Source organism: Astatotilapia calliptera, chromosome 19 (genome assembly GCF_900246225.1).
Source record: "Astatotilapia calliptera chromosome 19, fAstCal1.2, whole genome shotgun sequence".
Taxonomy (NCBI): Eukaryota; Metazoa; Chordata; class Actinopteri; order Cichliformes; family Cichlidae; genus Astatotilapia; species Astatotilapia calliptera.
Window position 1 is genome coordinate 15,736,273 of NC_039320.1, and position 14,195 is coordinate 15,750,467.

The window sequence follows — 14,195 nt, forward strand, 5'->3', positions numbered from 1 at the left end:
CTGTTTAACGAAACGGATGGCTGTCCATAGCGTTAGCCTGCTCCAGTTATGCTGAGACTGCTCAATGCTGATCTCCATTGAGAATAGGTTTAAATGGATTGAATGCCTTCTGCTGAGGCAGGGCATCTACGGACCACTCTTTACATGCCCTCTGTCGTGGCCCGCTGGCCTTTGTGTCACCCAACAATGATGGCATCGGAGCGCCGCTGCTGGGGAAAAATCATTGTTCACTTTGGCCAATGGGGACGCATCAAATGGACGTTTACGTGATATGCGAGTTTCTGTGCATATGTGTGTGTGTGAATGGTAATGCAAAGGTGAATGCATGTGAAGTGAACATCTCTTTCACACCAAGCGTTTGCATCTACTCTGTGACGAAGAAAGGGGGGGACGTCACACCAAGAGAGAGCCAATCACATATTAGCTGTTTGGATTTATGCCAGGCCTTTTGGCTTGTAAGACTTTAGTACAAGTGGCAAAAGCCAGTTTTTTTTTTTCCAAAAAAACGCCTGAGACAAGATGCCTTATACGCCATCTGGCTTTTTTTGCGACCGGTTGATCCGGGAACGAGAGAGGAGAGACGGGGAAGGATCTCTGAACAAGCCCTTGCGCTTCAACGGCCAGGACTATAACACCCTCAGACAGGAGTTCCTTCAGAGGAAGACCCTGTTTGAGGATGAGACTTTTCCGGCCACTGTGGAGTCTTTGGGCTTCAAGGAGCTTGGACACAAGTCCAACAAGGTCAAGAACATCGTCTGGAAGAGACCCAAGGTAGGAGGGGGGACTCTGTTGGCACATGGAGAGGCACTTTGAAGTGGGGATGGACACATGGGAGGTGGGATGTTATTTTTGGTACACAGCAAATGAAAGCATCAAAGAGAAACTGTATTTTTCCGGCCTGAAAAAGGAATTATTTTATGGTGAGAAGTGTTTGCTGCTGTGGAAATTTACCTAGAGATGCAGATGGGATGAAATACTCCACACCAGTTCAGTTTCTTCAAAGCTGAGCTCAGTTTTCTTGATATAGCATCAAATCACAACAACAGTCGCCTCAAGGCTCTTTATAATGTAAGTTAAAGACTCAACAATAATAGAGAGACCCCAACAATCACAAGCACTTGCCGACAGTGGGAAGGAAAAACTCCCTTTTTGCAGGAAAAATAGAATGAATTGACTGCATTCCCAAACAAACTAGGAGGGATTAAGTCTGTTTCATGTTTTTTACTCTAATTTCTCTAATAAGATTGGTACATGTGAAGAATACTACACCCTTATGACTCAGAGACATACATAACTGCTATAAGGCTAGTTCTTGTTCCATGTTTAACTGAAGTAAATTATTTGTGTTTATTTTCTGCAGGAAATCTGTGAAAATCCTCAGTTCATCGTTGGAGGAGCCAGTAGGACAGATATCTGCCAGGGAGATCTAGGTAAATTATGCTTCCTCTGGAATTTTAGGCCCACAATTAGATCACAACATCAGGCAATACCAGGTGATTTCTATTATGTGAAAATAGCATTTTAATAACATTCAAAAGGGGAAAAGGGGAGGGACTTGATTTCAATTTCTTTTTAGCAAACTTCACTCGACAGCGTCTGACTTTTGACAGGATTGGGGCAAGAGCAGATCCAACACAGTCTGCAGTGACAGTCTTTATTAACAGGGTGGCAAAATATCCCAGCGATCCCCTCAGCACGGCCTGTCAGCCTGCAGTGGCCTCCCCATATTGTGCTTACGCTTTTGGAAGGGAATCCAGGAAGCAGCATTTCTCATTGTTGTTTTGTTCAGACAGCAAATAAAGGGGTCCAAATGGGACAAAAGTCCTGGTAGACACTGTTAACCATTGAAAAACTTACATTGTTCACAGCCCTTTGCAGCTAACACCCTGCTACACACCTGGTAAAAAAAAACAAAAACACGAGATCAGCACTCGGCAGCGATCTTTCACTCCTGGAATACAAGAAATGTTCAGGAGAGAATTTCCTGTCTGTGTTTCATCTGATTTCCAAAATTTCACTTCATATTCTTTATGTAGGCTGAGGGTTTTTTTCTCACAATTTTCACTGCACTGGAGAAGATTTTAAAATCAAATTTAGGAGTGGAATAACTGCTTCCAAAGACATAATTACAAGTAATTTTTTGTGTCCAGGTGACTGCTGGTTGCTGGCTGCTATTGCTTGTCTCACCCTGAATGAGAAGCTTCTGTACCGTGTGGTGCCCCCGGACCAAAGCTTTTCAGAAGGTTATGGTGGAATCTTCCACTTCCAGGTCAGAGCCACCCGCCTGCAACCCTGAAATTATTCACACAATATACTTGGTTGAAATTTTTATTAATAATAACAATAACTATATTTGTGTAGCTCTTTTTAAAACACCCAAAGTGCTTTACAGTTTGTATAAAACCTCACATTAATGAAAAGTGTGCAGGCCCTAGCATGACTGATGCACAACATTCATTCATTCCTGCATCCATTCATGCATTAGATGTGAACCACAGCCAAAAATAATGAGCAAAATATCTGAGAGCCGATCAAGAGAATTAATAATATATTAATTAAGAACAATATTTATCCAAACTAAACTGAAATACTTGATTCTATTCTCTACAGTACATAATGTTATTAAGAGAAATCCTTGCATCCACGTGAAAATCACTGCAAAATCAGCACCAGTGATCACAGTTTATCTTCTGTGGATGCAGTTATGAAGTCAAACAAAGTCCACCAAGGTGATGCAAGACTCTAATGTGTTGACATCAACTTAAAAAAAATTTGCATATATTTTTAAAAACTTCAGATTTCCCATTCTTTTTTATTCATGTTCTCCACAGTGCCCCAGTTTATTTTGGCTTTTGTCAATACATCTTTGTAAAATCAAGATTAATGAAGCAAATAATGAGGCATTGTTATTCGTTTAGGCATTTTCAAGCTTTCATTCTAGTGTCTCACATACAGTGGCTTGCAAAAGTATTCGGCCCCCTTGAACCTTCCAACGTTTTGTCACATTACAGCCACAAACATGAATCAATTTTATTGGAATTCCACATGAAAGACCAACACAAAGTGGTGTACACGTGAGAAGTGGAACGAAAATCATACATGATTCCAAACATTTTTTACAAATAAATAACTGCAAAGTGGGGTGTGCGTAATTATTCAGTCCCCTGAGTCAATACTTTGTAGAACCACCTTTTGCTGCAATTCCAGCTGCCAGTCTTTTAGGGTCTCTGTCTACCAGCTTTGCACATCTACAGACTGAAATCCTTGCCCATTCTACTTTGCAAAACAGCTCCAGCTCGGTCAGATTAGATGGACAGCGTTTGTGAACAGCAGTTTTCAGATCTTGCCACAGATTCTCGATTGGATTTAGATCTGGACTTTGACTGGGCCATTCTAACACATGGATGTGTTTGTTTTAAACCAGTCCATTGTTGCCCTGGCTTTATGTTTGGGGTCGTTGTCCTGCTGGAAGGTGAACCTCCGCCCCAGTCTAAAGTCTTTTGCAGACTCCAAGAGGTTTTCTTCCAAGATTGCCCTGTATTTGGCTCAATCCATCTTCCCATCAACTCTGACCAGCTTCCCTGTCCCTGCTGAAGAGAAGCACCCCAGAGCATGATGCTGCCACCACCATATTTGACAGTGGGGATGGTGTGTTCAGAGTGATGTGCAGTGTTAGTTTTCTGCCACACATAGCGTTTTGCATTTTGGCAAAAGTTCCATTTTGGTCTCATCTGACCAGAGCACCTTCTTCCACATGTTTGCTGTGTCCCCTACATGGCTTGTGGCAAACTGCAAACGGGACTTCTTATGGTTTTCTGCTAACAATAGCTTTCTTCTTGCCACTCTTCCATAAAGGCCAACTTTGTGCAGTGCACAACTAATAGTTGTCCTATGGACAGATTCCCCCACCTGAGCTGTAGATCTCTGCAGCTCGTCCACAGTCACCATGGGCCTCTTGGCTGCATTTCTGATCAGCGCTCTCCTTGTTCGGCCTGTGAGTTTAGGTGGACGGCCTTGTCTTGGTAGGTTTACAGTTGTGCTGTACTCCGTCCATTTCTGAATGATCGCTTGAACAGTGCTCCGTGGGATGTTCAAGGCTTGGGAAATCTTTTTGTAGCCAAAGCCTGTTTTAAATGTCTCAATAACTTTATCCCTGACCTGTCTGCTGTGTTCTTTGGACTTCATGGTGTTGTTGCTCTCAATATTCTCTTAGACAACCTCTGAGGCCGTCACAGAGCACCTGTATTTGTACTGACATTAGAATACACACAGGTGCACTCTGTTTAGTCATTAGCACTCATCAGGCAATGTCTATGGGCAACTGACTGCACTCAGCCCAAAGGGGGCTGAATAATTACGCACACCCCACTTTGCAGTTATTTATTTGTAAAAAATGTTTGGAATCATGTATGATTTTCGTTCCACTTCTCACGTGTACACCACTTTGTGTTGGTCTTTCACGTGATTGATTCATGTTTGTGGCTGTAATGTGACAAAATGTGGGAAAGTTCAAGTGGGCTGAATACTTTTGCAAGCCACTGTATGAGAGTTTGATCTTAGTCATACATGATTGGAGATTTTGAAATTTTAAGACTTCACTGCTGCTGACTATACGATGTTATCAATGTTATACAATGTTACATGTTTTCCATTAATTTGTGACATATTTTAGATTTAAAGATGAGTTGATTAAAAAAGAAAATAATCACACAACTTAAAAAGGTTCCTGGCAACACTTTAAATATATCATTGTCCTGCCGTTTATTTTAACACGTGATTCTGTGGATTGTTTCTCCTTCGTCATGTCCTTCTGCTCATCAGTTCTGGCGTTATGGTGACTGGGTGGATGTCATCATCGATGACCGCATCCCAACTTTCAACAACCAGCTGGTCTTCACTAAGTCCGCTGAGAGGAATGAGTTCTGGAGCGCCCTGCTGGAGAAGGCTTATGCCAAGTGAGTGTCTTTATGCTCGAGTGGGGGAAAGCAGAGCAAAATGGTGCATTTTGGTAGTTTTATTCAACTGTTTAATCAGAATTATCACAATCCCAGAGAAAATTAAATGGTCACAGTTGCTCCAAGACCGTAAGACCAGTAACTAACTGAACTAAATTGAATTTTTACTAATATTAAGTATTACAAAGTTACAAAATATAACAAATAGCTCTAAACATTATGATTCATGCATGGTTGTGGGAATTGCTCACGTTATTAGACATCCTTATACAAAATTAACTTCCTAAAGTCAATTTAAAGGCTTTATTGTTGCGCTGATAAGTTAATGCCTAAATGGACAAAAACTCTCTCTATGATCCAGGCTTCATGGTTCTTATGAGGCTCTGAAGGGTGGAAACACCACCGAGGCCATGGAGGACTTCACTGGTGGAGTCACTGAGTTCTACGAGATGAAGGAGGCTCCCAAAGAACTCTACAAGATCATGAAGAAAGCTCTGGAGAGAGGGTCGCTCATGGGCTGCTCCATCGATGTGAGACACTGTTGTCTCTCCACACCTCTTCTCTAGTATTAGTGTTGATGTTTTATTCTTGATAAATTTACACTAAAGCAGTCGAACCACCTCGCTGTGCTCAGATTTGATGAAGATGAAGTTGATTAAAGCCTACAGTATGTTAACTTCAGCCACCAGGTGTCTTGAAAATCAAAGCAAGCTTTTCAGCTGCTATTAGGCTCCTCATTCAGAATTGTCATTATGCACAGTCGTGCTGGTGTTTGCATATTTATTTCATTTTATCCCCATCAAACTTCCATTACCTGTTTTTTAATCTGCAGTCCCTGGTTCCTGCCCGCTTTGAGACACGTACGGTGACGGGACTTGTGAAGGGACATGCCTACTCTGTGACAGCAGTGGAAGAGGTAAAGTAGTGTGTTTTGTCCAGTGAGATTACACCAGCCGCTCAGCAAAAAATTGAAATGGAGTGTACGGCTGTACACTTTGAAGCCTTGAATGCTGCATTAATACGAACAGAACAGGAAGGTGATGGATTAATGTGAGTTCATATTAAACCCGAGAGTCTCTCTGAAATACCACAGTGCCGACCGTCTCAGCACAAGGAGTCTAAAGTTCGTCTGGTGCGTCTCAGGAACCCGTGGGGTCAGGTTGAATGGAATGGTCCCTGGAGTGACAAGTAAGGAATTTTTAACTTTTACAATTTTTAACCCTACTTTAGCAAAAAAACTCAGTATTTTAGTTAAATCCCTCTTTAGACTGTTTCACTATATCTAATATATTTCCTCAACAGCTCCAAGGAGTGGGCCACACTTTCTAAGGCTGAAAAGGAGAAGCTTCAACATCAAAGTGCAGAAGATGGAGAATTCTGGTAAGTGAGATCTACAGTTTTTACTATTTTGCTACATTTGTCTGAATCCATAATCTTTCCTGGTCTCTTGAATTCCTGTACAGGATGTCATTTGAGGACTTTAAGAAGAACTACACCAAGATTGAGATCTGTAATCTCACCCCTGATGCGTTGGAGGATGATAAGATCCACAAGTGGACGGTTTCTGTGAATGAGGGGCGTTGGGTGAGAGGCTGCTCCGCTGGAGGATGCAGGAACTATCCTGGTAATCTACTGTAGAGATGTTTATTAATCCTTTCTCACCAGAGAAGAACAGAGTGGTCTTTCACTCATACACCAAACATGTGAAAAAGCTTTACATTGGCTGAAGAATAATGCACCTTCCACCCATTAATTTTCTACTACTTATCAGCAGTCTAAGCAGAGAACCCCAGAATTCATCACCCACCCATCATTCCCAGATCATTCCCGAGACATATAATCTCTCAAGGGAATCCTGGGGCTTCCCCAGTGCATAATTTGGATCCGCAATTTCCAGTTTAGGCATTTTTCATTCCAAAAATATAATGCATAAAGAACCTGACTGTCCTCTTTTTAAATGGTGAATATGATATGATAGATAGGAGAGTAAGAGAACAGTAACCAACTCTCTTGCAGACACTTTCTGGACCAATCCTCAGTACCGCCTTCGCCTGCTGGAGGAGGATGATGACCCTGAGGACAACGAGGTGGCCTGCACCTTTGTGGTGGCGCTGATGCAGAAGAACAGACGGAAAGAGCGCAAGATGGGAGCCAACCTCTTCACCATTGGATTCGCCATTTACGAGGTGTCCACTTCAGTTTTTAATCATTGTCCCAAGACTTTTCCATTTTCCAGCCTCTGTTGCTAATTTACTTTCACAGCTGTCCTTTTTTTACAGACAAAAATACGTCGATTGGATTCTGCCGCAGTTAAAATTAATGTTGTTACTGATGTTGCTATTTTCTCTCGACAGGTGCCAAAGGAGGTAAGGAAGGCGTGAAAGGGATTCTCAGCAGTTTGCGAGTTAATTCCACCCCACGCTTTATATTTTCATAGCCATTCTTCCAGTTTCTTTTTTCATCACCAACTTTAACTCTGAGGAAATTCTTCAGTACTATTTTGCATTTTCTGCTCTTTACATTGTGACTACCCCAAACCAGATGCATGGAAACAAGCAGCACATGCAGAAGGATTTTTTCCTATTCAACTCCTCCAAGGCGCGCTGTAAATCCTACATCAACTTGCGTGAGGTGACCCAACGTTTCCGCCTGAGCCCTGGCGAGTACGTCATAGTACCCTCCACATATGAGCCACATCAGGAGGGAGAGTTCATCCTGCGAGTCTTCTCTGAAAAGAAGAACACCTCAGAGTGAGTGGGAGAGGGTGATCAGGGTGGCCTAGGATGCCATGAGGTGGGAATGGTTATATAAGTAGTTTTCCTTCTAGTATGGTGCAGAATTGTAGTTGGATATGTTCTGATCTTATATTTCTTAGTAGGGCTGGGTATTGGAATACAGCGCATTGGCTGTTTGCTAAGATAGTTATTTATCAACTTATTCCTATTACCGGTGTTAAAGATAAAGTCAAAGCACTCTTAAATAATGAGGGTAGGGTTTGATCTTCATGGCAAAATGAAAAGCTTCAGTTTTCATTTTGCATGGTTAACGTAATGAGGTATATTTTTTTCCAGACGTATCTTTTCCTCAAAATATCCAAATGTTTTCAGTACCTAAATCTAACCTGCGAGTAAATGTGAAAAAAAAAGGAGGACGTTTATCATTCTGCGTTAAATAATGCCAAAAACACCTTGTGTCTGACAGAACAGCAGTAATTCAGATTCTAAGATTAGAATCTGTTATATAATAAAGGTTAGGGTAAACAAAGAGGTATACAGAAATTATTAAATATATTATATTGCAGTGCCTGTATTTAGATCAATGCATTTTAGTTCTGAGTCCTGTACTATAAAGATAGTCTCAGTTCAGTTCAGTTTTATATATAGTGTCAAATCTTCCTTCCACCGAGCCCAGCAGTCATTACATTTTCCTGCAATCGTTTGACATTTACACATTTGCAAAGTCTTACAAACCCTAAAACAAACTACGGTAATAGATAAAATGACAACAATACCCAGCCCAACTGTATGTGCAGTTTAATTAGACTTGGAGTTTATGAGGGATTTCTCTACCCTGTGTGTGCGGGTCTCTGTGTCTGTTAATGAGGGTGGGATTTTCTGCTTGGTGGGTGGGACACAAACCACCAAGAACAAACTATTTTAACGGCGATTTGATTTGTAGAATCAGAAGAAATCGGCCCGAGTTCGAAGCTGTTATGGAATCTTTTTTAGGACAAGCATCTTCAGATTTGGGGATGATCTGGTAAACTTTCTAAATATTTAGTACTGCATACTCAAGCCTCAACAAACATCTGCACCTCCCAACCATCCCACTGCTGCCCAGAGGACCAGACAGCACGCAGAGCCGGCCTGAACTCTGATGGACCCGGACTTGGGTGTGACTCAGGGTGTGCGACGGATGGGCTTTGAATTACCTAACATGGCTTTAGATCACAGTATACTATGACACCATTAACTATGCATGTCACAAATTACCTAAACTAATTAAAAATGGAAAGCTCTGGTGACAATCAAGTTTGCCCAAAATAAGAACAATCGGGAAGAACAAAACTTGACTGGAGGAAGCAGCAGGTGATACAAAACTAACAGCTCCATTTGCTCCATTAAGCGTTTTATGCAATCATTTTCATATTTTAGTGCAATGTGACTTTGGGGACTATAAGCCTATAAACTCCTTTATAATAAATCTGTCAGATGACTTACAGATTCAGCACATCAACATAATTCATGCAAAATTTGATGAGAATAAATTTGATGAATGCAGTAAGAAAAGGAAAAAAAAAGCAGAGGCTTATAGTCCAGATGAGATGATGGTGTCACCGTGGTGACTGCTGTTTATTCGTCTTCACTCAGGGAGATAGAGAACAGGATCGAGGCTGACCATCCAGTGGTAAGTGTCCTCTTAGTTTTCCAGAGTGTGTAGAGCTACTGCAGCACAGGGATTGCCTCAATATTTCTTCCAAGTATATCTAAGTGTCTGGTTACTTTGGCAAGTTACAGAAATAAGCAGCAAAAAGCTTCAGCTGCTTTAGTTTATCTTATTTTGTTCTGCAATTGTGGATATAACCAGTTTGTAATGTAAAGAACAAATAACTTGGAAAGGATCATCTTCAGAGTTTTTCATTCTTATGCTTTGTGGCTCAATGACGCCTCAGCCAGCACCAGCTTCAGCGGGGGAAGAGAGCGAGGAGGACCAGCAGTTCCGGACTATTTTTCAGGAGATAGGCGGCGAGGTCAGTGCAGAAAGACGAGGAGAATGGCTTTAAATTTAAAAACCCCAAAACAGAACATTTTGTGTTTTTCATTAGCAGAAAACATTAGGCGATTGCTGTACTTTGGAAATTAATCTCCTGTCTCTTCTTTATTGGTGTCCCCCTCTGCTCTTCTTGTTTTCACAGGATATGGAAATAACAGCCAACGAACTGAGAAACGTTCTCAACAGAGTGATCACCAAGCGTAAGTCCAGTCTGATAGGCTGAACTTTCCGTCATTATAAAACTTACAGGACACATGCACACATCAGTCCACAGCAGGCAATTCCCTGCTTGATCCATCAGCCACCAATTTTCTCAACCTTTTATCTAATTCAGGGCTGTTTATACACATGCAGGTAACTAAAGGAATTGAACACAGCTGTCATGGTTTGCTGTGTGGCAGGCAGGATGTAGGACCCAAATGCAGGACTCACACACAGGAATTTAACTGAAAGCTGCAGCTTTATTGCTGGGAAACTTCAGCAAAAACTTCAGGAAAGGCCAATAGCAGCATGCTGTCTTTAACTGTCGTCCTCTAAGTGTTTTCACTCTTTACGTTCCCAGACAAGGACCTGAAGACGGAGGGTTTCAGCCTGGAGAGCTGCAGGAGCATGATTGCTCTGATGGACGTATCCTTTGTATCGAGTGCATCGGGCTGGCTGTGTTGTCTGTAGGAGGCACAACCTGCCGAGACCCAGGCAGGGTCTGTGATGGATGCTCATGGGGCTTAGGCCTCATTTCAGTCACAAAACAGTGACAGTTGCTTTTAACCTCTAACTTTGTGTGGTTTTAAGCAGTCTGTGTGTTTACTTTGGCAAGTTTATGATTTTTTCCCCATTTCATTTGGCTCAATTTACCTAACTGAGAAAAACCTTGTTGCACCACTCAAATGCGACAACACGACTGACACGGTACACCATTTTAGTCTTAACTATGTCTCCTCAGATGGATGGGACCGGTAGACTCAACCTTCAGGAGTTCAGACACCTGTGGAATAAGATCAAACAGTGGCAGGTGAGAAAAGAGTTTTCAGTTTATTATTATATCAGAAAATCTAGAATCGTTCTGCATTAAGCTTCTGCTGAGCTTATTGTCATACATACCGATCATACCCGATTTCTTTCAGGGAATTTTTAAACACTATAACACCGACCAGTCCGGTATCAACAGTTACGAGATGAGGAATGCTGTCAATGATGCAGGTAATAGCATAAAACACAAATACAGTACTGTGCAAAAGTCTTGAACCACATCTCGTTTCTGACTTGTAATTTTTAAAGCGGTCTTGAGCAAAATAGTTCTTCCGACTTTCTGAGATTTTCTTTGGACATCTGCAGCTTTTTTATTTATTTTTAGTCCAGTCCTTATACCGTACCATTTTCAGAGAAATGATTTGTTTGTTTAGCCACTTAACATTGACCTATGAATCATTCAAGCATAAAAATGCACCCAAGTCAAGGGATGATCTCAGTAGAAGGGGAGCTGTCAAGAAGCTATTTTAAGGAAAGGACACAGGGAGAAAAAGTCATACCAGATACTGACTTTCAAGCTCCTTAGAATTGTACAAACGGCTTTTTCCTTATATCATCTATTTCTGTGTAGCTGCACCTATTTCCCATTTTCCACTCCAAATATAAAGAAATGAGGTATATTATATGACATATGTGAAATTACAGCTTCAACTCATCCTCTAAATGTTGTTGTCGCTGTACAGTCATGTGTCTCATGTCCCGCTCAGGCTTCCGTCTCAACAACCAGCTCTACGACATCATCACCATGCGCTACGCAAACGAGAGCATGAACATCGACTTCGACAGCTTCATCAGCTGTCTGGTCCGGCTCGAAGCCATGTTCAGTAAGTCAGTGAGATGGAGTTCATATTTTTTTCTGACATTTGAGAGGCTGAACAACCTCTACACCAAACAACAACAAAAAAAGCACATTTCCCTTCTTGTGCCTAAGTGTATGCATTTGAAAGTTTCCAAGGATGCCAAATAATTCAGGTTGAATTTTGGGAAAATGTTGATTCATAGGCTGAACCATACAAAAACTTAAAAGTTAAATAATGAGATGTAATTGAAAGATAGTGGGTCTGCTTACGGTACCTCACCTTAAAGGAAAGTTAACAGTCATGGCCAAAAGTTTGCTACTTCAGTTTTTATTCAAACTATTGTTTTTTTACATGTTTCTAAGTTAGAGTGAAGAACAATCATAAGCATTTTATAATGGCAAATAAATCAAATTTATGCAAAGAGTTCCTCTTTACATCTGCAGTTCTCTGGATATCAGCTTATGGACCAAAACCTCATTGATGGCGATCCATTCCTGCTTTATTGGTGCTCCCAAGCTGATCACAACTAGTGGGATTGTGGTCTTTAACCTGCTTTTTAAGGGTGGATTTTTAGGGCTTTTTTGGGATAGTTCTTAAAAAGCCCACAAATTGTGATCACGTTGGAGTGCAGAAAGGCAGGAATGGATCACCATCAATCATTATGTCCCAGAAGATGATATCCAGTAACCCACAGAAAACTGCAGAAGTAATGAAGAAGTACCTCAACACTGTAAATACTGACTCCATCCATCCATCCATTTTCTTCCACTTACTCAAATCAGGGTTTGGGGCTGGAGGCTATCCTAGCTGTCATCGGGCAAGTGGTGGAGTAAACTGAATAGGTTGCCAGTCTGTTGCAGGGTAATACACATAGAGACAGACAGCCATTCATGCTCACATTCACACCTACGAGCAATTTAGAATCACCATTTAACCCAACTCCATGCATGTTCTGGGGCTGTAGGAGGAAGCTCCACACAGAAAGGCCTCAGACTGGATTTGAAACCAGAACCTTTTTGCCCTAAATAAAAGCTTTTTGCATAAATTTGCTTCATTTGCCATTAAAACTCTTACTAAATACGTAAGAATGTAAAAAAAATCATCTAAAAACTGAAGCGAGGTACTGACATGAGTGTACTCTATGCTCTCTAGAATGCATAGGAGGCTATAGGAAGAGTCCCTGCAGTATAGTCAGTTTAATCAGATTAGACTTTGGTGTTTCTATGTACTTTATCATTTGTATCCAAACTTTTCTTCTGACATGACTGACAGGCCCACTGGATTAGTAAAAATGGCATTTGTTCCTCCAAACATTGTTTTTGTCATTTCTTTGTGTTTAAAACCAAGTGTAGTTTCATTTCTTTTGGCCCTTATATGAGATGAACCATACTCGTGTTGAACTGCAGCTGCATTGTGATGTTTCTCTTCTCAGGGGCGTTCCAGGCCTTTGATAAGGATGGAGATGGTACCATCAGACTCAGTGTCCTGGAGGTACGAATCTTTGATTATAAAACACAGATGTAGATATATTTATTTAAAAGGTCAGCACTGGTAGCTCTGTAATCCAATGAACCTCTTCCTTGTGTCCATCTTTAGTGGCTCCAGCTGACCATGTACGCCTAGAAAGCCCAACCATCTCCCAGGTGAGCTCCACTCCATGCGAGGACCAGACCTGCCAGCCTTTACCTCAAAACTCAGTGTGCCTGACTACCGTTAGCCTTCATGCACCTCACCTCCAGCTCTGCTCCTTCTACTCCAAAATGTCCTTTCATTTGATCTTTCCATTTTTCTCAGCAGGTCTCAGGCCTTTTGCATTTCCTTCTCTGCCTTTGTCCTCCCACCTCTTTCTCTCATCAAAATATCAGTCTCAGTCATGAGCTCTGTTCTGATTTTTTTTTTTTTAAATACATACTTACCATTAACATTTGTACCATCTCAGGCAGCAAACACATACGACCTCTTTTATTCTGTCATAATACCTCACAGAGCCTCACCCAGCAAACCCACCTCTGTACCATTCATATCCCCAGCTAACATCTCCTCCTTCAGCCTCCCTGTGTTTTCTTCTCCTTTTATCAAACTGAGCAGCAAGGCCTTTCTTCCTGTATTCATTCCAGTGAACTGGGCTCTCTGGTGGACAGTGAATAAAAACTGTGATTTACTCTCGAACCTGTTATTAACTAAGAATCTGTACAAGTAGGGCCTAACAAGGATTGAAAATATCACTGTTTCCTCATTAAGTTTTTGTTTTATTTGCTGATTTTTTTTGTAAGCAATGAATCCACCTGATCGATCGGCCTGGACTCAATCACATATAATCCCACCCATCAGTAAAAAACATATTGTATATATTGTTTTCTGGTGAAAAACTCAGGCTTCTTGTGTTTATCTCAGCTGAAAAACTGTCCAGTTCTCCAGTGCTATTTGTGGATGGATGAAAAACAAGAAGAAAACTGAGAAGCAATGGGTTTTTTCTTTCTTCCAAATTGGATTTTAAAGACTAAGGCTAATGGGTTGAACTGCAGCTTTGTTTTTTTTTGTGATTTTCCTCTTAAGGCTTTGGTCTAATGAGTGTACTGCATTTTTAACCACTTTAACCAAAAGAATAAATGTGTAGTTACTGATTTGACTGCGTTAC

General features: G+C 41.2%; 1 protein-coding gene across 4 annotated transcripts; it reads left to right on the forward strand.

Annotated features, from left to right (window-relative positions):
* Positions 1 to 63: 63 nt before the first annotated feature.
* On the forward strand, positions 64 to 14,181 carry capn3a (calpain 3a, (p94)). 4 transcript variants are annotated; one of them, XM_026151471.1, is made up of 21 exons: positions 64 to 771; positions 1,361 to 1,430; positions 2,151 to 2,269; positions 4,822 to 4,955; positions 5,317 to 5,485; positions 5,788 to 5,871; positions 6,049 to 6,143; positions 6,258 to 6,335; positions 6,419 to 6,579; positions 6,972 to 7,141; positions 7,310 to 7,321; positions 7,497 to 7,705; positions 9,326 to 9,362; positions 9,628 to 9,705; positions 9,871 to 9,928; positions 10,291 to 10,364; positions 10,672 to 10,740; positions 10,853 to 10,928; positions 11,441 to 11,581; positions 12,990 to 13,048; positions 13,154 to 14,181. In XM_026151471.1, exons 1-21 carry the CDS (start codon positions 520 to 522, stop codon positions 13,178 to 13,180), a joined length of 2,172 nt encoding a protein of 723 aa, XP_026007256.1. In that variant the 5' UTR covers positions 64 to 519; the 3' UTR covers positions 13,181 to 14,181. The 4 variants fall into 4 exon arrangements, with proteins under 4 accessions (XP_026007256.1, XP_026007258.1, XP_026007257.1 ...); XM_026151473.1 differs by having other exon boundaries at positions 11,465 to 11,581; XM_026151472.1 differs by having other exon boundaries at positions 10,291 to 10,355.
* The last annotated feature ends 14 nt before the right edge of the window (positions 14,182 to 14,195 follow it).